This window comes from Oncorhynchus mykiss, chromosome 5 (assembly GCF_057628025.1).
Source record: "Oncorhynchus mykiss isolate SJ-2025 chromosome 5, ASM5762802v1, whole genome shotgun sequence".
NCBI lineage: Eukaryota > Metazoa > Chordata > Actinopteri > Salmoniformes > Salmonidae > Oncorhynchus > Oncorhynchus mykiss.
The window spans coordinates 65,695,108-65,722,698 of NC_143026.1; the positions used below are offsets into that span (position 1 = coordinate 65,695,108).

Genomic DNA, 27,591 nt, shown 5'->3' on the forward strand with positions numbered 1-27,591 from the left:
CGACTGGATCTACGTGTGTGTGTTTATGAAGCAGTGGGGTAATCACTATTGAGAGAGTATTTTTACTGCAGTGTTTAAGGACTGTAGTGTTGTCTGGATGAGGGCCAACTCTGGCCCAGAGACACATTACTGTGTCTCTGGGGCTCCACAGGGAGCCAGGGCAGGGGGCACCTACCCTCTCTTGGCCTAAAACCTAGCCGCCAGGGCAGGGGGTTGCCACTGTTTATTACCCCCCTCTGAGAGCTAGGGGAGAGGGACCCATGGCAGCCATCTTAGGGAGGGTTAGTTGAGGTCACCTCCCCAGGCACTCATCAAATGCTTATCTCCCCCATTACTGCAGAGTTATGGGCCACAGACTCCAGCTTTATAAAGACCTACCTACCTGGGATAACACACACACACACACACACACACACACACACACACACACACACACACACACACACACACACACACACACACACACACACACACACACACACACACACACACACACACACACAATCACACACACACTAGCTCCCTGAGACTTGAGGGAGTCAGTGCTGACCTGTGTTGTTTAGTGGCTGACAAGCTAGGTTTACAGAGCCACCCCTGCTAGCCTCCCTGCCTTACGACTGCCTGACTTCCTTGACCAGCAGCATTCCTCACTTTACGAGATGGAGCCTCGCTTATGCAGTCATGTGTTGTTGTTTTCATCAATGTTACTTGGAATGATTACCCAACACACTTTGGCTTATGTCTCTATGGCTCTTTTTTATCAGTATAATGGGGCTGAGCTGAATGGAACAAAATGCCTCACATTAACTATGCTACCTATTTTATTTTACTTTAAGTGCTAAGAGAAGGTGAATGGAATACATTTCAAGTTGTTACTATAATTATAGTTCTTGTCAAACAACACAGCCAACACACAGCCTACTCACACACAGACACACACATACTCTATTACTCTCTACCGAACTCTGTGTGTGTGTGTGTGTGTGTGTGTCCCAGTGGCGCCAGCTCAGGCTGAGCACCTCATAAACTTCATCTGTCCATAGGACTGCCACCTTCTAGAGAGCCCTGTGGGAGGAATTAACACCCGTGCCCCCATGCTCCCCCCAACACCCAACCCCTTACGCTGTATCAGCAACTCCCTCATAGACACTGATACTGTTATTGGAAGCTGTCTCTGGCTCCCTCTCTTCAGCTTGTAAACAGACTTGACCTACCTACTGTACAACTAGGCTGAAATGTAGTCACCAGAATACTTACTGACCAGTGAGACAACAAAAAAGCTTTGTATTTAACCCTTTAAACTAAAAGGCTTTGACAGTGGTTCTGTACTGTATAATAGTGTTTGTTGAAAGGGATGTTATTGAATGTTTGGTTAATTTTAGATTAGAATATGTACTGACCCCCATCCTCTCCCCTTTTCTCATCAAACAGCTGCTAATGGACAAGAGGGTTGGTCTGAAGAGGTACGAAGTGGACGGAAGGAAGGTCCTCTTCTACTTTGATGAGGTACCAGTATATCACCATTGTGATCTGTTTATAGCTGTGGTGTACTTTTCTGTTTGATCAACTCTAACTGGTTAACATTTGACCTGTCTCTGCGTTTTCCCACCACACAGATCTCCAGTCAGTGTATGACGTGTGTGGCCTTCCAGGCTGTCAGGCAGTACATAGTGGGCAAGACAGCGCCTGTTCCAGTCAAGGTGTATGACTACTACGAACCAGGTGTGCCTCTGATGTTATGAATATGCTCACTTTGCGAGCAGGGAAACCCTCCTCTATCTTCACAATGATTTAGTATGATTTACCGACAGCCTTCTCTCAGAGGAAATTGGAATTCAATAGTATGTGGTTTAAAATATAGAGACAGTGTTGTTTTGTGGAGAGAGAGGTGCATCCACCACTTGTACAAATCTTTGTGTGTGTGTGTGTTTCTCTCTCTCTCTCGCTCTCTCTCTCTCTCTCTCTCTCTCTCTCTCCACAGCGTTTGAGGCCACCCGCTTTTACAACGTGAGCGAGAGCAGTCCACTGGCCCGCGAGCTGTGTGATGGCACCACGTGCAACGAGGTGGAGAGCTCAACCAACCAGTGGATAGGTAAGAGCGACACCACCGAGTTACAAAACTCTACTGTATTTCCATTAATGGGACCACGCCATTATACTTGTGTTAGTGCCCATTAAGCTTAGCTAAGAGAGAGAGAGTGAAAGTGTGACATGTCTCACGGGGCTCCTCTAAACCTCCCTGTCCCTATGCTTTCTAAGAGCGTGTGTGTCGTGCCTAAATTGTTATTGGCACGGGCCGATATTGGAAAGAGAAGAAACAGAAAAACAGGCCCACACAGGAATGCCCACTGGCCCTGGTTGTCATCGTGCCGAGCCGAGTGTTTTCGTTTCAGCGAGACACAACCACACACACACACACGCACACACACTCATTAGCGAGGACCGATGTTGCTACAACAAATGGCGAAGTTTGCCGTGGTGATGAGTGGATGACCCTGTGTGTGTTGGCACTGTGTTTTGCCGGCCTGGCTGAGAGAGTAGCAAAGAGAGAGAGGCTGAGGGGCTGGGACCCCGTGCAGCTGGAAACAAGACCATGCTCGGACCCTGGGGAACACACACATCCTCTCACACTCTCTCTCTCTCTCTCAACTTTCCCTCCTATGAAATATGTATTCTCTATTTCCTACCCTTTACCTGGGCACTGGATAAACGTAGAAAATAAGGTCTGTGGTAAACAGTATTTACCTGGTATTTACCTCAGACCTTATTTTGGGCGTTTATCCCAAAACCCTATTCTTTCCCCATTCATGTTCCCCATAGGAATGGCTGAACGAACCAGAGGTAACTCATTTCCGTTTTTTAGGGCGACAAGCTGATGAGCTCTATTATGATGGTTAAATGTAACAACTAAAATCACACAATGTTGATAAACATTGTTAGAAAAATGCAAAAGATCCTGTCCTCTGTGTTTCCTCTGACCCAGGCTTTGTCCAGGGAAACCAATGTAACAAGGTGTTTGGCTGTCTGGAGGAGAAGTTTGAGCGTTGCACCTGCTACAGGGACTGTGGCTATGACGGGGAGCCGGTGTGTGGCTCAGACGGACATCTCTACCAGAACCAGTGTCAGATGGAGGTCTTCGCCTGCCGCAACGGGACCCGCATAGAACAAATGCCCATGTCCCAGTGTCCTCAGAGTAAGACTACTCTACCAGGGATGGGCTCCATTCCATTTGAAATTAAGCTAATTAGTTTAAAAATCCTTAATTACGGTAATGGCCAATTAATCAATTCATGACTTTGATGTGAATTCATCCTCTGAATGGATTTAATTCAAAGCTGCTACAGCTGTGCCCCCACACCCACTGACTGCTCCTAACACTGCCAGGCTCTGAACCCCTCCAAGTGTCTCTGCCAGCCAGGCTCACATGTGGCTCTAATTTATCGGTCAGCTGCCACACATTGAAGAGCTAAAACATGATCTATTTCATAGTCAAACATTACATCCACCAAAAATATGTCTCCAAAATGTTTTGATTATTAGAAACACCCTTTGAGGATGTGCTGGAAGAGGGTGCAGGGCAGCCCAACATGCACATAATCTATCACACACACACACACAAAAGTAGGAGAAGAAAGGGTGGGGTGGTGTGTGTGTGGCTGTGGTAACAGCTGTTCAGGTGCAGGCTGGATGAAGTTTGTGAGGAGAGCTTCCCAGCGCTGCTATATTACAGGGCACCCCAAATGACAGAGTGCTTTTGTCCAGGCCTTTGAAAACCCTGTCACATTCCTTTCCGACGCACAGACCAACAACAAAGGAGCCTTCTTGTTGTGGAGCGGATTGGGAAAAGACACAGACAAAACCTGTGTGGGAACACTCGGCTGCCTGTGCCAAATGTTTCATACAGTAGATTATCAGAAGGAACGGATACGTGTTTAGACCTTCCTATTGTCGCTTGTTTGTGTATGGGTGATTTAGAGATATTCACCCACGTTGGAAATACGGGAAAAGATATCACACTTGTACTGTAACCGTACAGTTTAATATGTGGTCCGTGTAACATTGGCTTGTTGTCATTGTGTTGTGTCTTTGTTCACACAGCGGAATCCACCACGGAGGACAGAGAGACTGCAACGAGCGAGGAACCAGGGCAAGCTCCTGCGCCTGTACACAAAGGTAAGTACAGTGCCAGGCAAAGCACTCACACACACTCATACAGACACACACACACACACACCACTCTCTCTTTTCCTCTCTCTACACCTCCCCCACCCCTGTCTCTCATTGGACGCCAGCGGTTCCCAGCTGCAGGAGGGAGTGTGTGTGATAATTGAGGAGTGTGAAGAGTGTGTGTTGTGAGTGCCAGCCAAAGGCAGGGGCGCAAGCTTGCAAGCATGTGCAGGCGTGTTAGGTGGCTCATACTGTAGGGAACCCTGCTCTGCTCTGTTCCCACTCTCGAGACACTGTACACACACCTGCCAGAGGAGGACCAGACCTCTACTGTGCCCACTGTAAATGTATATCTGCATGTATCCATTGATCTGTATTGTATGAGGGATTGGAGCTTACTCCAGCTCAGACTACACACATACAACCCTCTGAGAACATTCACATACAGACTGCCTACAATAGTTTGCTCTACCCTACACCCACTATAAAGTATATGTCCACCAACATGCATCTGCTTCTTCTGGCTTATAACGAGTTTGATCATTTTTATAAGTAAAAATAAGTCTAAGGAGTTTGATCATTGTTGTAGAAGAGCTAGAGGTGTAGATGAGAGCCCCTTCCCTTCCTTCCCTCCTGTCCTCCAGGTCTGATCACTCTGTCTGCCTGCAGTGTGCTGGGGGCTGTTGGGACTTGCCCCAGTCTGCAGGAAAGGTGAGGAGAGGCGGAAGTAGAGCACTGACTCTACAGGCTACTCTCACATTCAGATAAACAGGAGTATAGGCTTCACTTAGGTGGATTGTTTTTCTTAAAGGTGATATTTGTTGCTCCTCCACAGGGTTCACTTAGATGTCATGCTGAAATAACTTGTTACAGAACTCCTGGTCAGATATATCATTCTTTATGTTGGTGTGTAGCAGAGATCGTGGGTGTGATATAGAGTAGGCTCAAGTCCGTGTGTGCGTGCGTGTGTGTTTGATGTGGCATATGCCTGTGCTGACTTGTTCCCAGCCTGCAGCTCACAGTAGCTGTAATGGAGTTCCACAAAGGTCAAAGGTCTCCTCAGTACAAAGACTGATGCTTCACATTGGAAGACACCTCACCACAGGAATTCCATTAAAACTCTAGCGGTAAACACGAACAAAAAAACATGTATCAAACCAGATTATTACACTCAATGAACATTGTGCAAACTGTAATTCTGAGCTATTATATGTTGTTGACCTGAGCTACACTGTGCGTTAGGTTAGGTCGATTGTGATGGATGTGATTTTGTGTGCCAAGAATCTGACAGCATTCTCAACAGATTTAGTGAAAACATTGAGACTTTGGAGTCAGTTGCTCCCTTAGTGGTGAAACAGCATCAGAGCTGAGTTCACAAATAATTCAACAAAACACTATGTTTAAGAGACTGGTTAAAATAAATGGAATGTAGTGTGTGTAGTCATCTGAAATATATGATTTCCAAAAGGAGCAGTGTGCATGCAGTGCTTTACATGAGGCTGAACTTTTAAAGGACATAGTGACCCCTACTGGCCACTTTGTACAATTAACTCATTTTTGGTAGATTCTCTGTGGAAACATACTGTAATTCTCCTTAACGTTTTAGCCAAAACTAGTGTTCTCTCAAAAACAATGTGTGTGAACAATTGTCTCATATCTTTATTATTTCAATTTTTTCAACATCCCTCCTCCCCTCTCTCTGTCCCTCTCTCTGTCCCTCTCTCTGACCCTCTCTCTGTCCCTCTCTCTGTCCCTCTCTCTTATGCTGTAGGTGAGGAAGAGCAGGGTTCCATGGCTGAGGTGTCCTACTACTCCTATGAGTATGACCCAGACTCAGAACCCTTCGCTGCGGAGGGGGAGGACCACTTTGAGCTGGCGGAAGGGGAGCAGGGGGGAGAGCAGGACAGTCCATCAGTTAGCCAGCTACCCACACTGGACACAAAGGACACCCATGAGCGATGGTATGGCCCTCTGACCTCTCCGTCTGTTTGCACAACAACACTGAGTTGGAACTGTTAACACGGTGGTAATGTGGATAGGACTTGAAATTAACTCAACTGTGACTTTGTACCTTCAAACCTGTTTCAGTCTATTTCCTCTGTAATAACAAAGTGTATTCAGATACCTCTACGTCAAATCAAATGTTATTGGTCACATACACATGGTTAGCAGATGTTAATGCGAGTGTAGTGAAATTCTTGTGCTTCTAGTTCTGACAGTGCAATAATATCTAACAAGTAATCTAACAATTCTTTGGGGTGGCAGGTAGCCTAGTGGTTAGAGCGTTGGGCCAGTAACCGAAAGGTTGCTGGATGGAATGCCCGAGCTGACAAGGTAAAAATCTGTCGTTCTGCCCCTGAACAAGGCAGTTAACCCACTGTTCTTAACTTAACTGACTTGCCTAGTTAAATAAAGGTTAAATAAAAAATTAATAAAATACCTTATACACACAATGTAAAGGGATGGAATAAGAATATGTACATGTAAATATATGGATGAGCGATATTTCTATTGCCGCATATTGGATGCCTGTCATTCATATTCCATTCACCCAGTTGAATGAAACAGCGATAGGTTTAGGCTACTACCTGATACTCACATTTTCCCTTTAACCATGATGAGGTTGCTACAACCAAGCTTATGAAAGAAACGTTTACAATGTAGGTGCACACAGGTCTATAGAAACATTTGAGGTCACAGACAGTGACACATAGACAGACAGTGACACATTCAATGCTGCCTTGCACACTCTTGCCTGCATCTAGCTGATCTGGGGTGTAATCATTAAGTTGCAAACAAGTTTTTTATTGGACAAATTCAGGTATGTTAATCCCTGTTCTGTTTTCTTCCGTTTAAGAAAAGGTTTTCAACGGAATACACCCCTGATCATGCGTAAACACAGTTCACTTTCATAGCAGCCATGTTATATTCATTCTAGCATCTATGCGCTCTCCTCCTCTCACCTTTTCACTTCACTTATGGACTTCAATGCACAACATATCAGATATATGTGGCCAGACAAAAAAACCTATCCAAGCATATCATAACCGCTACACACAACCTACATCATTGTCACCATATTAGCTAAAGTAAAGTCATAGTACATAGCTAATAGAACTAACATAGCTAATAGAACTAACGTGTTAGTAAACCCGCTACAATCATGCAGTAACGTTACAGTGTACAGTCAGTAAGCAGTTGAGCACTTACACCGGCGGGCCCCGGAGGCAATAAATTAGTAAAACCAAAAGCTTACCTTGACTTGGAAGAGTCCCAGTGTTGTGTTGGATAGTCATAGCTAACATGCCATCCCTCTGTTTGAGCAGGCTGTTTGAGTAGGCTGCATTTGCTAGCTAAGTAAGTTAAACTGAAAGTGATTTATTTTTAATTACCCCTCTCTCTCTTGCTTCTCTCTCTTCTTCTTTTTCTCTTTTTAAGTCAACTAGTCACCACATTTTAGGCACTTCAGTGTAGTATAGCTGTAGCTTATGCTTTCAGTACTAGATTCAAACTTTGATACTTTGATTGGGTGGACAACATGTCAGTTCATGCTGCAAGAGCTCTGATAGGTTGGAGGACGTCCTCCAGAAGTTGTCATAATTATTGTGTAAGTCTATGGAAGGGGGTGAGAACCATGAGCCTCCTAGGTTTTGTTTTGAAGTCAATTTACCCAGAGGAGAACGGAAGCTAGCTGTCCTCCGGATACACAAAGGTGCTACCCTACAGAATGCTGTAGTGGCTACTGTAGACCTTCATTGCAAAACATTGTATTTTAATAAATTATTTGGTGACATGAATATGTTTAGTATAATTTTATCTAAAAAGGATAACTTTTTAAATGTTTATGAAATTCACTTAGGAGGATGGTCCTCCCTTTCCTCCTCTGAGGAGCCTCCACTGCTCTACATCAAAGATAGCATATCTATACCTTTGTATCAAATTGCAATGAACATCGTCAGAGATCTTATTCAGTGTACTGTTCTCCTCTCCTCCACAGAAACTTCCCCTGACTGCATCACCAGCCAGATCTCCAAATTGTACATTGTTTGTTAATATGTTAGAGTGGGTGGAGAGAGAAGGAAAAGAGGGGACTGCCCATCCTGAAAGGAAGAGATGGTGGGATGTGTGTGTGCGTGCATATGAATGACTAAAGGACTACGTGTGTGCGTGTGTGTGCGTGTGTGTGTGTGTTACTATGCTAGTCCCCCTCCAGCCCTCTGTATTTCTCTCTTTTATATCTCCAGTCTCTTATTCAACAGTAGACACCATAGCGTCTTTGATATTCACTGTAGTGCCTTTACATTGTTTTTCTGTAACCTCTAGATGGAGGTGTAATTACACCTGAGTTAAAACAAATGTTTTTTTGTTGTTTTTTCTATCTGTGGTATTTATTTGTAGCTAGTGCTTTTTTGGTTTATTTGTTCCAATGCCTCCCCCTATTGCCTTTTTGTCCTGTCACCTACACCAATGTCTTCATTTAATTCATCAAAAATATGTCAAGATGTCATGGACCTATTTTTCTTATTCTGAGGAAGCCTTAGGTCGAACACTGAGGTGTACAGTGGATATCTTTATGTACTTATTTGGTGTGTTAACCTACTAGAGACGGAATTTCTGCAGCCTTAAACTGGAGGATTAAGATAAGCTCAATCCTTCTAAACATTTTTACCAAGCTACCAATATCTCCACATAATAAGTCCTATTTGGGTATAGCTGTCACCTCACTGTTGAACAGACAGGGATTTGATTGTACAGTACATAAGCTATTTTGTTTTGTTAAATTTTGATTATTGATATCCTAAAACAAGAATAAAGGTTTGGAACTATGGTACATTTACCATTTAAACCAATGTAACCCCACATCCATTTTCAATACAGCTGCTTTTGAAAAACAAGAGAATAAACTTTGTATACAATCCATGTCTCTGTTTGCAGTTAACTTTACATGCTACTGTAAGTCTCTCCTCAGGTAGCAGTAATTTTATTCCCTATATGTATAGGCCTATATGTTACATAGGAAACGAGGAGCAGACCTGGTGGTTAAGGAGTTGTGTTGGTCTGAAGAGAATTTCCTGTCATCCTGTCAGCAGTTAGCTGTGTTATTAGGAAGCGCTGCGGTCTTTCAGAATACCCTCTGCTTTGAAGGCTGTGACTCCGTGACCTCTGGAATGGCTGTGTTTAGCTGGACCAACCCGTTTGTTTGCCCCTGTTAACAACACATTCAGGTTACCTAAACAGCAGCCAGGAGAGAGTTGGAGCCTGTTAATGTTTAATGTTGGCAAATGTTGGCACTAAACAAGGCACTTGTTTATGTTCTCGGTTATAATATAGCTTCTGGCAACTATAGTGTGTGCTTCTGCTGCTGTTTAAAATGAATACCTGGTCAAAACGATACAATGAATGTGCCTTTTCAATGTAGAGGTTATTGAATGGGTCATGAGCCCACTGTATGATCGAACTACAGGAATGGTGGTGGAAAACTGTCAGATTACACATTACATATGTTATAATATGCATTGTCTTTCTCACTTTCAGTGTATCATATACTGTGCTATGTCAAGAAGGATAATATTTGTTCACTCCACTCCTTTGCAGGTCTCGAAGGGATACTGTTGTGATATAAAGTGTGAATGGTATATCTACATTACAAGTGGGAGGTCTGCTGTATGAATGGGGAAGGTACAGTGGGGAAACTCACTTCGCTGACCAAGCAATGCTGGAGCCCTGGTTTCTGAGTCTGAATATCATGGAACATCTCCCTGGCAACTGCATGCATGGTTGAAGTGTAATATTCTGCCTCCATGCTGCGATGAACAGCGAGAGTGAAATAGTAAGGAGGGAGAGGGGGATCTTGGTTTCATGGATTGCTCTGTGGAGATAGTGTTACATGACAGTGCATTCGAGTGATGACATTGTTTCTAAGCACCAGCAGAGCTGGACTGCTTTTTAACTGGCTGAGATGATGGACTAGTTGGAGACAGCATTGGAGTGAGATCAAACATTTGTTCATTTTAAAGGCCCTTCTAAACAAGATGCTCTATTTTTTATGGTCTTTATGGGCCTTTGATGTAGGGCTGGGCGATATATCGTCTTTTAAGGTATACCGGTATAGATTTTACTATACTGCCTATAAAGGTAATTTAATACAGTGCTAAATAAATAAAACGTTCTACAAATTGGACTACTTCCCTGTCAGTTTTGTCCTAGTTTGTTTGAGTATAATCAGAATGGAGAAAGCCCATAAAAAACACTTAGAATTAATTTGTTGCCATACTCGGGTCATGCACTACTCATAAAACATATTAAGAACTTTTATGATTTAGAAACAAAAAATACCACCATACTGTAAAAAACAAGAAAAATATTGTGATATGATATTTTGGCCATATCGCCCAGCCCTATTTGATGGTAATGGATCTTATTTTGGAGTGATTAACTGCACAGACTGTTTTAAGGTATGCATTTCTGAATAGGCGAGCTCCATACTGTATTCAACTGTATTTAACTCGGGAGACTTGGGAGATGTTGCTGCTGAGTGGAGAGCTGACATCCATCTGACACAGAAGATCACCTCACTAAGAAGAGAGGAAGACCTGCTGGCTATGAAGCATCTCTAGAGCCTGTTTGTGTCCACATCTACAGTAGTATGCTCCCTATACCTGTGTTTTTGTGCATACTGTATTGTCAAATGCCATCTTATTGATTGAATAGAACAGTTTATGTAATGATTTGGAAGATTTTTTTTGTAGGACTTCTTGTAGGAGCGTAAATCTCTTTGACCATTGTGGGGAGGTGAAAAACCACCCCATCATTGCCAGCAGAGAAAGATGAGAAAATTGGAACGGAAATGGCGCCACACCAAACTGGAAGTCTTCCAACTAGCTTGGAAAGACAGTACTGTGCAGTACCAAAGAGCCCTTACTGCTGCTCAATCATCCTATTTTTCTAATTTAATTGAGGAAAATAAGAACAATCCGAAATTCCTTTTTGATACTGTCGCAAAGCTAACTAAAAAGCAGCATTCCCCAAGAGAGGATGACTTTCACTTTAGCAGTTCTAAATTCATGAACTTCTTTGAGGAAAAGATTGTGATTATTAGAAAGCAAATTACGGACTCCTCTTTAAATCTGCGTATTCCTTCAAAGCTCAGTTGTCCTGACTCTGCACAACTCTGCCAGGACCTAGGATCAAGAGAGACGCTCAAGTGTTTTAGTACTATATCTCTTGACACAATGATGAAAATAATCATGGCCTCTAAATCTTCAAGCTGCATACTGGACCCTATTCCAACTAAACTACTGAAAGAGCTGTTTCCTGTGCTTGGCCCTCATATGTTGAACATAATAAACGGCTCTCTATCCACCGGATGTGTACCAAACTCACTAAAAGTGGCAGTAATAAAGCCTCTCTTGAAAAAGCCAAACCTTGACCCAGAAAATATAAAAAACTATCGGCCTATATCGAATCTTCCATTCCTCTCAAAAATTTTAGAAAAGGCTGTTGCGCAGCAACTCACTGCCTTCCTGAAGACAAACAATGTATACGAAATGCTTCAGTCTGGTTTTAGACCCCATCATAGCACTGAGACGGCACTTGTGAAGGTGGTAAATGACATTTTAATGGCATCGGATCGAGGCTCTGCATCTGTCCTCGTGCTCCTAGACCTTAGTGCTGCTTTTGATACCATCGATCACCACATTCTTTTGGAGAGATTGGAAACCCAAATTGGTCTACACGGACAAGTTCTGGCCTGGTTTAGATCTTATCTGTCGGAAAGATATCAGTTTGTCTCTGTGAATGGTTTGTCCTCTGACAAATCAACTGTAAATTTCGGTGTTCCTCAAGGTCCCGTTTTAGGACCACTATTGTTTTTACTATATATTTTAACTCTTGGGGATGTTATTCGAAAACATAATGTTAACTTTCACTGCTATGCGGATGACACACAGCTGTACATTTCAATGAAACATGGTGAAGCCCCAAAATTGATTAATCCATGCTTTTGTCACTTCTAGGTTAGACTACTGCAATGCTCTACTTTCTGGCTACCCGGATAAAGCACTAAATAAACTTCAGTTAGTGCTAAATACGGCTGCTAGAATCCTGACTAGAACCAAAAAATTTGATCATATTACTCCAGTGCTAGCCTCTCTACACTGGCTTCCTGTCAAAGCAAGGGCTGATTTCAAGGTTTTACTGCTAACCTACAAAGCATTACATGGGCTTGCTCCTACCTATCTCTCTGATTTGGTCCTGCCGTACATACGTACGCTACGGTCACAAGACGCAGGCCTCCTAATTGTCCCTAGAATTTCTAAGCAAACAGCTGGAGGCAGGGCTTTCTCCTATAGAGCTCCATTTTTATGGAACGGTCTGCCTACCCATGTCAGAGACGCAAACTCGGTCTCAACCTTTAAGTCTTTACTGAAGACTCATCTCTTCAGTGGGTCATATGATTGAGTGTAGTCTGGCCTAGGAGTGGGAAGGTGAACGGAAAGGCTCTGGAGCAACGAACCGCCCTTGCTGTCTCTGCCTGGCCGGTTCCCCTCTTTCCACTGGGATTCTCTGCCTCTAGCCCTATTACAGGGGCTGAGTCACTGGCTTACTGGGGCTCTCTCATGCCGTCCCTGGAGGGGGTGCGTCACCTGAGTGGGTTGATTCACTGATGTGGTCATCCTGTCTGGGTTGGCGCCCCCCCCCCCCCCCCCCCCCCCCTTGGGTTGTGCCGTGGCGGAGGTCTTTGTGGGCTATACTCAGCCTCCTGTGTGAATCTAAGTGTGCGTTCTCTAATTCTCTCCTTCTCTCTTTCTTTCTCTCTCTCGGAGGACCTGAGCCCTAGGACCATGCCCCAGGACTACCTGACATGATGACTCCTTGCTGTCCCCAGTCCACCTGACCGTGCTGCTGCTCCAGTTTCAACTGTTCTGCCTTATTATTATTCGACCATGCTGGTCATTTATGAACATTTGAACATCTTGGCCATGTTCTGTTATAATCTCCAACCGGCACAGCCAGAAGAGGACTGGCCACCCCACATAGCCTGGTTCCTCTCTAGGTTTCTTCCTAGGTTTTGGCCTTTCTAGGGAGTTTTTCCTAGCCACCGTGCTTCTACACCTGCATTGCTTGCTGTTTGGGGTTTTAGGCTGGGTTTCTGTACAGCACTTTGAGATATCAGCTGATGTACGAAGGGCTATATAAATAAATTTGATTTGATTCGATGAGCTTCCTGAATGGAAGAAACGGTACTGTACTTATTCAATACAGATCACTTGTGTATTCTGAGATGAGTTAATATAACATGTAAATGTTACATGTTTAGCTAGTTAGTAATTGAATGTATTTCATCATGTCTGAGAGGGAACATTGACTGGAGTTGATCATTTCTCAGAGCTTGGACTAGCCAGAACTCGCTTTATTCAGTGTTAATGTTCTCAGTAGCTCTGCTGTGTACGTGTATGAATAAAGACTTCAGCATTTTGACATCCCTCTGTGACTTCTAGGAAGATTTTAACCAACTTAATCCCAAGATTTCTCAAAATGTTCACCATCATTTTAAAGCCCTAGTTATATTACTGCTTTGAGAAAGTAATTTCAAAACAATATTTATTTCATATGATTAGTGATTCACATATGTCTGTCCCTCATTTTAAGGTCAACCCTGTTATGTGAACTTAACTGTTGGTTTAATATGGTGAAAAATGTAACATCTAATAGTCAAATCATAGTGTAAAAGCAAGTGAGCTGGTTTTGGCATTTTCTGGTTGAAAGCAAAGTGGGTCGAGCATAACACATCAACCCACAGGCTAGAAATCTTTTAACAATAAAAAAAAAATGTGAAGCTTGCATTTAATTGCCACACCAAGCTTCCTTCCCCGTCACAAGGAGAATTATGACTGATTTAAGTATGAAATCGTCAACCCTTTTACTTTATTTGGCACTTACTATAGTCATTAGGTTTTTATTTAATAACCTCTAGATGGGAAATTTGTTTTTTATAAAGTTGAACATGCTCTTTATGACAGAATTTTAAAAGTTGCTGAAATATATATATATAGTTTTACCAAGTTACACTTTCCAAAAGTGTACAGCACCATCTCTGGCTGTGAAAGCTGTTTTGATGACCTACTGTAGCATGCCTAATTTGCACCAACCAGATGCAAATGTGTGGTTTATATCCTCAGGCACGTCTTCGTGGTAACCTTTGCAGCGTATTCGTCCCTACACCAGATATCATGTAACGTGTGAAATAGACAATCCTTTTTGTTCATACTTAAACTGGTGTGTGCGCGCAGACACAGCTCCTCAACCTATTGTGTAAAATATCTATCCCACAGGGCCAGGACCTGGGCATTATGCTGTCACTGACCGTTGCTTTCATCAGCCATGCCTTCACCAAGCCAACCAGCCCTGCTTACTCCTTCCACGGCAGGATAAGCAACAATTGTGAGTACTACAGAAGTCACAAAAGAGATCCCAAGCTTTAAACATGACATGCTACTCTATTCAAGAGTCCTAAATGGTCTATGGAAAACTACCCCAAGTAGTTGCTCATGAAAGGGAATATTGAACGTTGTAATGCCAATGTAAATCCACTAAGGGGAGACACCCGAAAGACTTTTCAAGCTGTGAACCAGCCTACAACAGTACAGTATACTACTTATCAGCCAAATGGGACTGTCCTTAGGGTACTGGCAAACTTACTACAGTATTGTATGTCAGCAAGTTATTTGATTGTTTCTCTTGTTTGTTTGTGTAGTGTAAGGTGTTGACGACAGCCTCAGTATTACATTGATGCAAAAACCACCTGTTTCGGCAGGGACGGCAACACTGCATACTCCACGCTGGGCAAAGTGAGAGGATAATCAAGTAAGTTCCCACTAACTTCAGGTAAATACACTTTTAATTCAGAGCTGATTCCACATTTTAATGCACCTATAACATTGTAATAAATCAAGTATAACCATGTTTTTATTTGACAAAGACCCAAAGCATCCTCCTAGAGGACTGCAGTCTCAGGGCGCTATTTATTGGATATGTGAAAATGTAGATTTTTCCTGATAGAGGTGTTAATTACATAAGGACCTTGTTGAGTGTGGCAGTTCATATGCCACGTACATAAGTAGGGCAACAAGATACAGCTGGATGTGACAGCTCAAGCCTTGCCTTCTGCTGTTAGATCTAAACTTCATGAACGTACTTCACAAATATGCATAATCTAAATTAACCTATTGCATTCCATTTCAAAATGTTGTTTGTTTTTAGAAAGCCAAAGCTAACTGCAGCCGTTTCCACCCGCAGGGCTTTTCCATACTCCTGGACTAGCTGCATATAGCCCTGAGAATGCTCCTCCATGCAACATCCAGCGCAGACCCCCATCCTATACCATGTGCTGCCACACTCGCTACTGTAGCAGCAACTCAGCACCTAAAAAGCACCGTCTTCCTGCTCTCATGGGCCCCCAGGTCCCCACCAAGCTTGCCAGGGGGTCCTCAGAGGACATGTCCAAGACCCCAGGCCCTGGTAGATACAACAGTACAGATCCAAGTGTCTACCTGCCCAGGCAACCAGCTTTCTCCATGCTAGGTTGCCATGGCTTCCCCAACGATGCCACTCTAAAGCCTTCCCTGGAACTCGTAACCCTGAGAAGGTGATTGTCCACAAGCCCCGGGCCCCAGCATTCTCTCTGGGCATCAGACACAGAGTTTGTCCCCCCACTGGTGGTCAATGTAGCTGACTACACAACCATGTTCCTCCATCATATGGGACTAGGCCTAACCAAGGTTGGATTTATCTGCAAAACAAACAACTCAATGAAGTGACAAATGAGAACCATTTCTACTGCCGTGCTGGCTTATTATAAAATATGAAATTAAGGATGTTTAGATACAGAAAAGAACATATACAAACTTCCACACAGAAAGTAAAGAAATATATTGTATTTACGTACTATCCAGCAACAGTGCTATTTAGAATGAACAGAAATGCGACTCTAGTCAGTCAAAACGTATACTGTCTGATAATACACACACACACACACACACACACACACACACACACACACAGAAAAACAAATAAAATAAAAACATTTCTTCTTTGAATAAAATGTTCCACGTTCAAGAAAAAAAAAATATACATTTGACCACTATGCTCATTAATACAACAAGTAAACATCAATAAAAGTGTACCAAATGTTATTCAAGCTCGGTAATGTCTCATGAGAGAAATTCCATCTTCATATTGTTGCCACTTATCAAAGCAGAACTGCTCACCATCTCTTAGTCAGGGCCGAGCCTTCTGCCTTCCACTCTCCTTGGGCTACCTCTATCATACCGCCAATATTTTGAGGAGTTTAAAAAAACTGAAAATAAATGGTCTATTCTATACACCAAAACACATGGAGAGATGTACATCTTGTTTAGTCAACAAAGACCATACAATTCAACTGAGGCGGTTTTCCTGGACGTGGAAGATGATTTCCACTCAATCCTTTGGAAGAGGTCTTCGGAAAAGCAATATATGCGGCTCTAGAAGTAAAACAAGTAAAGTTATTCAGTACTCACTTCAAGCTACCAGAGATAGCTATGTTATTTTCAAATATGCAGATGGCAGAACAATGGCTTTACATCTGTATGGATGTGATCATGACAACATGAGATTGGGGAAAAGAGGTCAATGGTTTGTGTCAGAGTCATGTAATAGGCAATACAATATGGCTAGTACATTTCAACTGTATTAAAGAGGATGTCAGAAAAGCAAGAATTCCTGATTAATCTGTTCATAAACAGCCATGAGAAGACTTGTGACATAAGTAAACAAATAACATTAAGTAATGCTGAGATGTTGCTCTATGAAACATCAGTCAATAGCTCACCTGGCTTGTGGATCATGTAGTGGATCCAGCCCTGGCTCTGCTGCACCCCCAGACCCCTCCATTCATCTTCTATCATCAAATGAGAGGTGGGCACCAGCTTGGATAACTGTTTCGGAAGCATAACATGCCTGTGTAGGAAAGGGACATTGAGTTCAACCAATTAATTTAGTTACCAGCTAAACAGAAAGGCCTCTGTGATTTACATGTAACTTTAGTACCAGTGCAGTAGCCCAAATAACTTTGGACATGTGGCAACACCAGCTGATATTATTAGCGAACGTTAACCAAGTCACCTGATAGTTAACGTTACTCACTGCGAAATAAACACATGAATACAGCCTTCAGTTAAAAGCAAACAAATATCATTTTAATAGCAGTAGCTAAGTATCATTATTATTTTAGCCAAATAAAGTATTATGGCTGTTTCTCGGCTAAAGCTAGCTAGGAAGTTGGCAACAGCCAACGTTGGCTAGCTAGCTAATCAACCTGGGGGTTGTGTAACGATACACTTGCCTGCGCTAGCATATAAAGCAAGCATGTTAGCTGCTACGCTAGCTACAACGTCAACCTACCTGTACTCGAATGCTTCATCTGTGTACTTGTCAGAGTAGTAAATTTCTTTCTTCGACATGTTTAATCAAACATAAATATATTACACAATCTTCTGGGTTCGTTTTCGTATTTTCAGAAAGGTGTCAATAAGCTTAGCTAACTAGCTTGGAATGGGCGCAAGTTGTCATCCAAAGTCTATCGGCAAATTTTGAACTCAAACCGTCCCTCTCTCGGCCCGGATTGGTGAAGGCGCGCGGATCAAAACGACGTGCGAGGCGCCCCGCCCCGAAACCATCTTCTGAAGTTGACAGTTGTAACGTTAGATTTGTTTGTAAGAGTTGTTTGTAAAAATGTTTCCTGTGAAATAATGTTTTTTTCTTTTGATTTGTTAATCGAAAGAATGACACACTAGCCACCTAGTTATAGAAATAGAGTCCATGTCCATTTAGCGTGCTTCGTTAGTACTACAATCATGTCATGAATATTCAATCATAAATGTTGCCTAAAGGAATCCTAGTTTTTACACTGATAACATCAGTCACACTCTTTCATAAAGTCATAAGCACTTCTTCTTGTGGTGTACGTAATGTAGCTAGCTAGCCATCAGTGTTTATTTTGAGTTGCTAAATAACACTTAAATGTCAAAGGAACCACATTTGTTCCTGTGACCTTTGAGGGTTAGAGTGCTGTATAAACAAATACTGTCATTTTACTTCTGTGCTTTATCATCTATTTGAAATTCATCACCTATACAATAATAATAATTGTAGATAGTATACATGAACTTACAAAGACATTGTCTTCTTTATAACTGAAATGTAACAACAGGTTTAAACCTGGGCTGTTTTAAAAGTGGCGGATTTGTGACTTTAGAAACCCAGCTGTTTCCACAGGCCCCATGTATGATAGTTTCCCTTGTGAATTAGTTACATAGAAACAGCCTGAGTTCTCAGAGAGTGTGCTTGCAAGTTGTTATCACATCTCTGGGCTCTGTAATGGTTGCTAATGAGACATAGTGCATGCACAGCCTGCCTTATTCCACTGCTGATTGCAGTGTTACAGCACGCTGAAAACCAGGTGAATATTAGCTCCTTGTATTGCAGTGCAAACAAATTAGTTGCATGTTACAGATACAGATGCATTCAATTTGATCAGAAAAGTTTTTCATTGTGTCTGCAGTGTGTATTAAAAGTTTACATTCACTTTTCTTTTTTTTTGATGTGTTATAAAGAAGCCTGTCTGGTCTGAAATGCTGCTTACTTTTTTGATAGATTTATATTAATCTGGTGAGATATCGTGGAGTCTGTTTTCACTCTCCTCCCACTTATCATGGAAGTGGTAGACCTAGTTAGTAGTATGGTCTGATGCTTCTCTTCCTATCAGTCATCAGTCACATCCTACATATTGATGACATTTGGTTTATCAGTAACTTCTCAATTCTCTTATGCCACAAACAACCAAGTGATGTAATTGGTTGTCGAGGAGTTGGCATGTGTGTATGTGTTTTTGTGTGTAACTTGTGTTAACTGTGGCTTGTTGCCATTGCGAGTTTGTTCATTCAGTCTATGACTTGCAGAAGGGTCTTATGCTCCTCAAGCCGTTATGCTCTCTCACATACTCTGAACTTCCTTTATTGCTTTGGAGTTTTAGGTTTCTGGGTTATTGTTCAAGTCAGGGCATCTTCACTCTGCTCTCCAAATGTCTGAGATATAGGTGAGTCTATTGCTGCCTCTCATAATTCCTGTGTTTACTGCATGTACAGTGTATTGTATTTCTTTGCTATTTTATCTCTGAGCGTACACACTCTTTAAATCTAGTGCGTTTAATTTTTGCCTTGCACAATCAATTTTATGGTGCGCTAAGCCTTTTCAACTTCCACCTCCGCAAATGTTGGCCTTTGCAAATTAACCAAGACTTTTTTTGACATTTGTATGTGACCTTTTGAATTGTAATCAAATGGTCCCAGTGTTGCTTTTTCAAATAGTGACATATTTGAATTATTTTGAACCATGTCTCCATGTCATGAGCAGTAACAAGACTATGCCCTCTGAGGAACTACTGCGGACTAAGATTATATATTGTGGGGCAAAACAAAATGTTTGTCTTTCATCTCAAAGTCTGGGTTGTTGGAGGAAGTCACCAGGTTGTTTTGATGGCTTTATCCAATTTAAGGTAAAATTAACCTGTTTTTACAGCGTATTACAGTATGAGCAGCTAGCCCTGGAGTTCTGCTCTGCCTGGGATGAGAGGGTGGCATGTTTTAGTTGGTTGATTTCCCTCTACTTAGATAATAGGTGATGATTCAGTTAATTATTTGGTCATCCATGTTAACATGCTTTCCTAAATAAAGTTAAAAAAATGTTTTTTTATTTAAAAAATCCCATGATTGGCTACAAAGCCTAACCTTAAAGCGTTAGTTGTTGTTTGTGTACTGTAATGTAGGTCACTGTGGAATAATTGCATGAATATATATCTAACTCGGGTCCTGCACAGTGTGCTGTGAGTATGTTGGCCATTCTAATTATTCTTGAAAAAGCCTGTTAATTCAAAATTTACAAAGTTTATATTAGGCCCACTGGCTTTCTAATCTACAGCACCTTCAGAAAGTATTCACACCCCTTGCATTTTCCCACATTTTGTTGTGTTACAGCCTGAATTTAAATGTGCATAAACGCCGCCCGAACAAGGAGAGGGACCAACTTCGGCGGAAGTCGTGACATTCTGTGTGCAATAATAGTGTTTAACATGTTTTTTTCATTACTACCTCATCTCTGTACCCCACACATACAATTATATGTAAGGTCCCTTTGTCAAGCAGTGCATTTCAAACACAGATTCAACCACAAAGACCAGGGAGATTTTCCAATGCCTCGCAAAGAAGGTCATTTATTGGTAGATGGGTAAACGTTTTTTAAAAAGCAGACATTGAATATCCCTTTGAGTTATTAATTACAATTTGGATGGTGTATCAATACACCCAGTCACTACAAAGATACAGGCATTCTTTCTAATTCAGTTGCCGGAGAAGAAGGAAACTGTGCAGGGATTTCACCATGCGGCCAATGGTGACTTTAAAACATCCTGTTTGTAGTAAGGCACTAAAGTAATATTTAAAAAAATGTGGCAAAGCAATTCACTTTTTGCCCTGAATACAAAGTTTTATGGTTGGGGCAAATCCAATACAACACATTACTGAATACCACTCTTAATATTTTTAAGCATAGTGGTGGCTACATCATGTTATGGGTATGCTTGTAATCGTTAAGGACTGGGGAGTTTTACAGGGTAAAAAAGAAACGGAATGGAGCTAAGGACAGACAAAATCCTAAAGGAAAACCTGGTTCAGTCTGCTTTCCATCAGACACTGGGAGATTAATTCACCTTTCAGCAGAACAATAACCTAAAACACAAGGCCAAACCTACACTGGAGTTGCTTACCAAGAAGACAGTGAATGTTCCTGAGTGGCTGAGTTACAGCTTTGACCTAATTCTACTTGAAAATCTATTGCAAGCCTTGACAATTTTTGTCTAGCAATGATCAACAACCAATTTGACAGAGCTTGATAACTTTTTTAAATAATGGGCAAATGTTGCACAATCCAGGTGTGGAAAGCTCTTAGAGACTTACCTCGAAAGACTTGCAGCTGTAATCACTGCCAAAGGTGCTTCTACAAAGTATAGACTCAGGGGTGTGAATACTTAAGTGAGTGAGATATTTCTGTATTTCATTTTCAATAAATGTGCAAACATTTCTAAAAACATCATTTCACTTTGTCATTATGGGGTATTGCATGTAGATGGGTAAGAAAAAACATATATTTAAAGCATTATGACTTCAGGCTGTAACATAACAAAATGTAGAATATGTCAAGGGATATGAATAATTTCTGAAGGCACTGTATCACTTGAGCTAAGTAGTGTAGTGTTCCAGAGCAGAATGGCTTCAGATTTAAATTATTGTATTTTTTTATTTTTTTATATATTTTTTTCTTCTCCCCAATTTCATGGCATCCAATTGTTTTTAGTAGCTACTATCTTGTCTCATCGCTACAACTCCCGGGCTCAGGAGAGACAAAGGTTGAAAGTCATGCGTCCTCCGATACACAACCCAACCAAGCCGCACTGCTTCTTAACACAGCGCGCATCCAACCCGGAAGCCAGCCGCACCAATGTGTCGGAGGAAACACTGTGCACCTGGCAACCTTGGTTAGCGTGCACTGCGCCCGGCCCGCCACAGGAGTCGCTGGTGCACGATGAGACAAGGATATCCCTACCGGCCAAGCCCTCCCTAACCCGGACGACGCTAGGCCAATTGTGCATTGCCCCTCGGACCTCCCGGTTGCGGTCGGTTACGACAGAGCCTGGGCACGAACCCAGAGTCTCTGATGGCACAGCTGGCGCTGCGGAACAGCGCCCTTAACCACTGCGCCACCTGGATTGTATTTCACTCTATTAATATTAAGTCCACTTAAGATCATACTTAAGTAGCATTTTTTTCCACCTGTGGGTTATGGGATATTGTTTTGAGTTAGTGCACGTAGAATTCTCTGTAGTCACGGTTCGTTATTAGTTTATTGTTTATTTGTTTTTGTCTTTGCTAAGTTTCACTTTCTTTGTTAAATTACAGTGCCTTGCGAAAGTATTCGGCCCCCTTGAACTTTGCGACCTTTTGCCACATTTCAGGCTTCAAACATAAAGATATAAAACTGTATTTTTTTGTGAAGAATCAACAACAAGTGGGACACAATCATGAAGTGGAACGACATTTATTGGATATTTCAAACTTTTTTAACAAATCAAAAAGTGAAAAATTGGGCGTGCAAAATTATTCAGCCCCTCTATTTCAGTGCAGCAAACTCTCTCCAGAAGTTCAGTGAGGATCTCTGAATGATCCAATGTTGACCTAAATGACTAATGATGATAAATACAATCCACCTGTGTGTAATCAAGTCTCCGTATAAATGCACCTGCACTGTGATAGTCTTAGAGGTCCGTTAAAAGCGCAGAGAGCATCATGAAGAACAAGGAACACACCAGGCAGGTCCGAGATACTGTTGCGAAGAAGTTTAAAGCCGGATTTGGATACAAAAAGATTTCCCAATCTTTAAACATCCCAAGGAGCACTGTGCAAGCGATAATATTGAAATGGAAGGAGTATCAGACCACTGCAAATCTACCAAAACCTGGCCGTCCTTCTAAACTTTCAGCTCATACAAGGAGAAGACTGATCAGAGATGCAGCCAAGAGGCCCATGATCACTCTGGATGAACAGCAGAGATCTACAGCTGAGGTGGGAGACTCTGTCCATAGGACAACAATCAGTCGTATATTGCACAAATCTGGCCTTTATGGAAGAGTGGCAAGAAGAAAGCCATTTCTTAAAGATATCCATAAAAAGTGTCGTTTAAAGTTTGCCACAAGCCACCTGGGAGACACACCAAACATGTGGAAGAAGGTGCTCTGGTCAGATGAAACCAAAATTGAACTTTTTGGCAACATTGCAAAACGTTATGTTTAGCGTAAAAGCAACACAGCTGAACACACCATCCCCACTGTCAAACATGGTGGTGGCAGCATCATGGTTTGGGCCTGCTTTTCTTCAGCAGGGACAGGGAAGATGGTTAAAATTGATGGGAAGATGGATGGAGCCAAATACAGGACCATTCTGGAAGAAAACCTGATGGAGTCTGCAAAAGACCTGAGACTGGGACGGAGATTTGTCTTCCAACAAGACAATGATCCAAAACATAAAGCAAAATCTACAATGGAATGGTTCAAAAATAAACATATCCAGGTGTTAGAATGGCCAAGTCAAAGTCCAGACCTGAATCCAATCGAGAATCTGTGGAAAGAACTGAAAACTGTTCACAAATGCTCTCCATCCAACCTCACTGAGCTCGAGCTGTTTTGCAAGGAGGAATGGGAAAAAATGTCAGTCTCTCGATGTGCAAAACTGATAGAGACATACCCCAAGCGACTTACAGCTGTAATCGCAGCAAAAGGTGGCGCTACAAAGTATTAACTTAAGGGGGCTGAATAATTTTGCACGCCCAATTTTTCAGTTTTTGATTTGTTAAAAAAGTTTGAAATATCCAATAAATGTCATTCCACTTCATGATTGTGTCCCACTTGTTGTTGATTCTTCACAAAAAAATACAGTTTTATATCTTTATGTTTGAAGCCTGAAATGTGGCAAAAGGTCGCAAAGTTCAAGGGGGCCGAATACTTTTGCAAGGCACTGTATGTGGAACTCAACATACCCAGCACCTTGGTCCGATATTCATTCCAACGAAAGTGACAAAGAGTTTAGAGTGGGGAGCTAAAAGGTCTGATCTCCTCCAGTAGGCAGCTTTTAGAAGACTGTGGATAGATCTCGAGAGAGAGGAGTGGGAAAGGGGGAGACATGAGGAGAGAGGTCACACAGATGGGACGGGCTGGGATTGTTACTGGGAGTAATTCTCAGTAGAACTTTATTGTTAGCTTTGTTTGTTTTTGCTACATTCTACCATTATTGGACATGAGTCACATGCCGTGGCCATATTTCCCCATCACACCGAATGATTTGAACTCATAGACCCCTTTCTATGTTTGCAAACATTGCAGCACGAGGGCGATGTGCGCAAGTTGGTGTCAGAACAAGGGGGAGTTCATATAGAACGCCAGCAAAAAAAAGCTTTTCACACTACTTTTGTATTATAATTGGATTTTAAGGCGTGTGTGAATTTCCTGCTTAATATAATGTTTGTGTCATCATTGCAAATCAACTGCATTATACTTACAAAACACTTCAACTTCAACCAGTAAAATGTCTCTTTGGCAATGAGTGTTAGCATTTTAGCTAACAATTGCTGCATCCAAAATAGGTGTTTTGCAAAGAACACAACCAAATATAATCTTAGCGACTATTCAAGCAAGAATCAAAACATCATTGTAAGCATATTATGAGAACCCCAAAAAAGTCATTTTGTTTAGAGGTAATACTTGAATGGGCACGGATGGCGATGGCTTTCTCACTGCCGCCGAAAGTCGCGCGCATCTGTGCTTGACGTCAGTGTGTCGTGTACTGGGAAAGGGTCTATATAGTCAATCTGAATATGAATTGTTTTCATATTCTATAGCAAAAATGTATTGATTCATTCATTACAATTTTACATATGCTAGTTAGAAAATTAGTTAATTTCAGCTACTTTATTATTGACAGGTGCACATTCATTATTGCTTTTTCCTTATTGACTTAGGTGCTGTGCCAAACCATTTGCTAAATTATTATTCCTTTAGTGTCACGTTCGTCATAAGGATCGGACCAAGGCGCAGCGTGGTATGCGTACATTCTCTTTTTAATGAATGAACAAAAACAACAAACGAAACGTGAAGCTATACAAACTAGTGCTGACAGGCAACTAAACATAGACATGAGGCAACTAAACATAGACATGATCCCACAACACAAATGAGGAAAATGGCTACCTAAATATGATCCCCAATCAGAGACAATGATAAACAGCTATCTCTGATTGCTAACCATATCTGGCCAACATAGACATACAAAAACCCCTAGACATACTAAAAACCCTAGACAACAAAAACTAGAGTGCCCGCCCTGGTCACAACCTGACCTAACCAAAATATATAGAAAAACAGAGATATCTAAGGTCAAGGCGTGACAATTAGTAGTTATGCATTAAGTACAAACCTTTGTATTCTATATACTGTAGGGAGATGGGTGGTGAACACTTACACTACACACAGAACACACACCAATCACACAGCAGAGGAGAGTACTTCCTGTTATTTGTTGCCTGTGACAGAGGATGCAGTTTGGATGCGATACTGGGGACATTGACGTCAACACCAAAGGGAAATTGGGTTTTCTAACGTCACAGCACCCCATATTGCACAATACTAATGAATGAGTTTCCCTTGAGGTGTGACTCTCTCACATTCGAAACAGGAAAAGATTGTCACAGAGTTCATGTTCCTCAGTCAAGTCCCGGCTGTCAGTCATCATCATCTCATTCTGAAATCAGAAGTGTAGCGAGCAGAAAGATAGGACATTTCAGGTATAGTGGGCTTTTCTCAAATCTTTTACATCTCTAAAACCATTGATAATTCATTGCATTTTGTCACAGCTGCTTTGTCTTAATATACTGGCAGCACAATTCAGTCCCATAAATGTGAAATATTGATGTTAATGTATAGTAGCTAAAGTATGATGTCTAGTATGACTCTCTTCACTAAATTATTAATTGATGGTCTTTGTTAAAAATGGCCGCAGGCATGCATGCTTTGCTTTTGCAGCAATTGCCTACGGTATGTCTTATTTTGGGATGCTCGGTCTTTCTGTCATTGTCACATGCAGGGACAATATAATGTGTAAATGGTGTCTGTGCTCTGCATGTAGATGCTGACTGTGTGAACGAATGAACGTGCGTGTGTGTGTGTGAATGCTTGTGTGTGTAAGCTAGGAGGGAGGCTCAGGCAGATGTGTGATGGCTAATGCTGTCTGAGAGCAGCTGGGCAGGGCGAATAGACAAGCAATAACACAATGACATCACCAAGAGAGAGAGAGAGAGAGAGAGAGAGTGGGGGAGCATGTGAGCGAGCCAGAGAAAGGGAGAAGGCTGGAGCAGGCCAGCTCAGATGCAGAGAGGCTGGAGAGTGAAATGAGCCTGTGTGAGTGGGAGAGGACCATACAGCACTCACTCAACAGGGGATACAGCTATTTCCGCAAGATTTAGCAGATTTTGTCCCGCTCTTCCATTGCACCTCTCCCCCTCCCCCTTTCCCCTTCCCCTCATCCTCTGTCAGCCCCTCTCAGCCTCTGCTTCAGGCTGCTCCTCCGGGCATGCTACTTAAGCCAAAGTATGGCCGCTTTCGCAACGACTCTGTGACCTCCTCCGACGACCTGATGCAGAGCTTAGCTATGAGCGGCAAAGTGGTGGCCACCCCGGTGGTCCTCTCCTCCGCCCCCAGCCTGCCGCTGCCCCCCCTGCCTCCTCTGGAGTCCATCCCCCGGTCCTCCTCCGCAGCCCCTGCTCTGGCCGACTCCCCCTGCCTGGACGGGGAGCAGGACGCCACCACCACTTTCTGCATGCTCATCCCCAGGATGCCTCAGTGGAAGTTCTCTAACTCGCTGCTCAGCAGGAGCCCCTCCAACTCCAGCTCCAGCAAGGACTCGGGCAAGGCTGCAGCCCCCTCATCGCAGGGCTCGCACAGCCCCAGTGGAACTTCTGCCCCCAACGGTCCCGTGGCCAGTCTGGCTTCTGTTTTGAACTCCTGTGACCCTGTGTGTGTCAACCCCTGTTCCCTACAGGCCATCAGCAGGCACAGATCTGCAGCAGGCTCAGCCAGTCCAGGCGGCCACAGCGCAGGGGCTACAGAGTGCACAGGGAGCCCCGGGGGCCACAGCGGATCCAGGACGGGGATGAACCGCAGGACAAGGGTGGAGGGAATGTGGCTGGGAGGAGAGGACTTCAACCAGAAGGGCAGCTTCATCCACAAGCCCTCCCAGGGCTGGCTGCACCCAGACAAGAAGATCACAGGCCCTGGGGCTTCCTACATAGTCAGGGTGAGTAACCATACATACAGCCCCTCTACAGCTTTGTGCATTACCCAAATGTTGTTATCGTTCAGCATACCTTTGAGCATTTCTGCATTGCATTTTTTAAGGGTCGTCTTCCTTGCAGTTAAATACTGTATCTATCCGCGATAATTTGACAGCTTGTTGATGGTTTCCACCTAGAGTTCATGTTATGTCGAATAGCGAATCATTTAAATTCCCTCAGTAAAGCTTTAATAAGACAAAACTGTCAGAAGATATCCTGTTTGCAGTTAACATTTGGGACGTCTCATTCTTTAGAAATAATATCAACTTTAAGATGATTCACCACCCTAAAGGTGTCTCTTGGATACAATTGGACATGCAAATGTCAGGCAGTGTGTTATGCACCCAATGGGTCGAGGTTGAGGAGGAATACATGATTTCATCCAGATAGATGGCT

The 27,591-nt window shown here is 42.6% G+C and overlaps 3 protein-coding genes across 8 annotated transcripts in view; 2 read left to right on the top strand and 1 right to left on the bottom strand.

The window, feature by feature from the left end:
- Positions 1-9,083, top strand: part of LOC110524317 (C3 and PZP-like alpha-2-macroglobulin domain-containing protein 8) — a 70,870-nt gene extending 61,787 nt beyond the window's left edge. The window contains exons 37-43 of the mRNA XM_036978062.2: positions 1,432-1,506; positions 1,617-1,722; positions 1,982-2,092; positions 2,984-3,193; positions 4,099-4,173; positions 5,939-6,128; positions 8,165-9,083. Of these exons, the coding sequence (XP_036833957.2) occupies positions 1,432-1,506; positions 1,617-1,722; positions 1,982-2,092; positions 2,984-3,193; positions 4,099-4,173; positions 5,939-6,128; position 8,165 (768 nt within the window). The 3' untranslated portion in view covers positions 8,166-9,083. The remainder of the gene's footprint in view (positions 1-1,431; positions 1,507-1,616; positions 1,723-1,981; positions 2,093-2,983; positions 3,194-4,098; positions 4,174-5,938; positions 6,129-8,164) is intronic.
- Positions 9,084-16,088: 7,005 nt separating this feature from the next.
- Positions 16,089-18,157, bottom strand: LOC110524318 (cyclin-dependent kinases regulatory subunit 1). The gene is made up of 3 exons (XM_021603850.3): positions 17,611-18,157; positions 17,039-17,166; positions 16,089-16,691 (listed from the first exon to the last, which is right to left on the bottom strand). The coding sequence occupies exons 1-3, from the start codon at positions 17,667-17,669 to the stop codon at positions 16,648-16,650; spliced, it is 231 nt and encodes a 76-aa protein (XP_021459525.2). The 5' UTR covers positions 17,670-18,157; the 3' UTR covers positions 16,089-16,647.
- Positions 18,158-18,943: 786 nt separating this feature from the next.
- Positions 18,944-27,591, top strand: part of shc2 (SHC (Src homology 2 domain containing) transforming protein 2) — a 31,741-nt gene continuing 23,093 nt past the window's right edge. For 2 of the 6 annotated variants that reach the window (XM_021603853.3, XM_021603852.3), the window contains exons 1-2: positions 18,944-19,303; positions 26,904-27,158. In XM_021603853.3, the coding sequence (XP_021459528.3) occupies positions 27,015-27,158 (144 nt within the window). In that variant the 5' untranslated portion in view covers positions 18,944-19,303; positions 26,904-27,014. Of the gene's footprint in view, positions 19,304-25,377; positions 25,651-26,143; positions 27,159-27,591 lie in introns of those variants that run through there. The other 4 variants (XM_090235561.1, XM_021603854.3, XM_090235560.1 and 1 more) reach the window with 4 other exon arrangements.

Bases quoted from the DNA above. Each gene is read 5' to 3' on its own strand.
- LOC110524318 (XM_021603850.3), bottom strand. From the start codon at position 17,669: ATGTCGAAGAAAGAAATTTACTACTCTGACAAGTACACAGATGAAGCA. The intron at 17,167-17,610 runs GTAGGTTGACGT...TTTCCTACACAG, and splicing joins GATGAAGCATTCGAGTACAG to GCATGTTATGCTTCCGAAAC. The intron at 16,692-17,038 runs GTGAGCTATTGA...TTTTACTTCTAG, and splicing joins CTACATGATCCACAAGCCAG to AGCCGCATATATTGCTTTTC.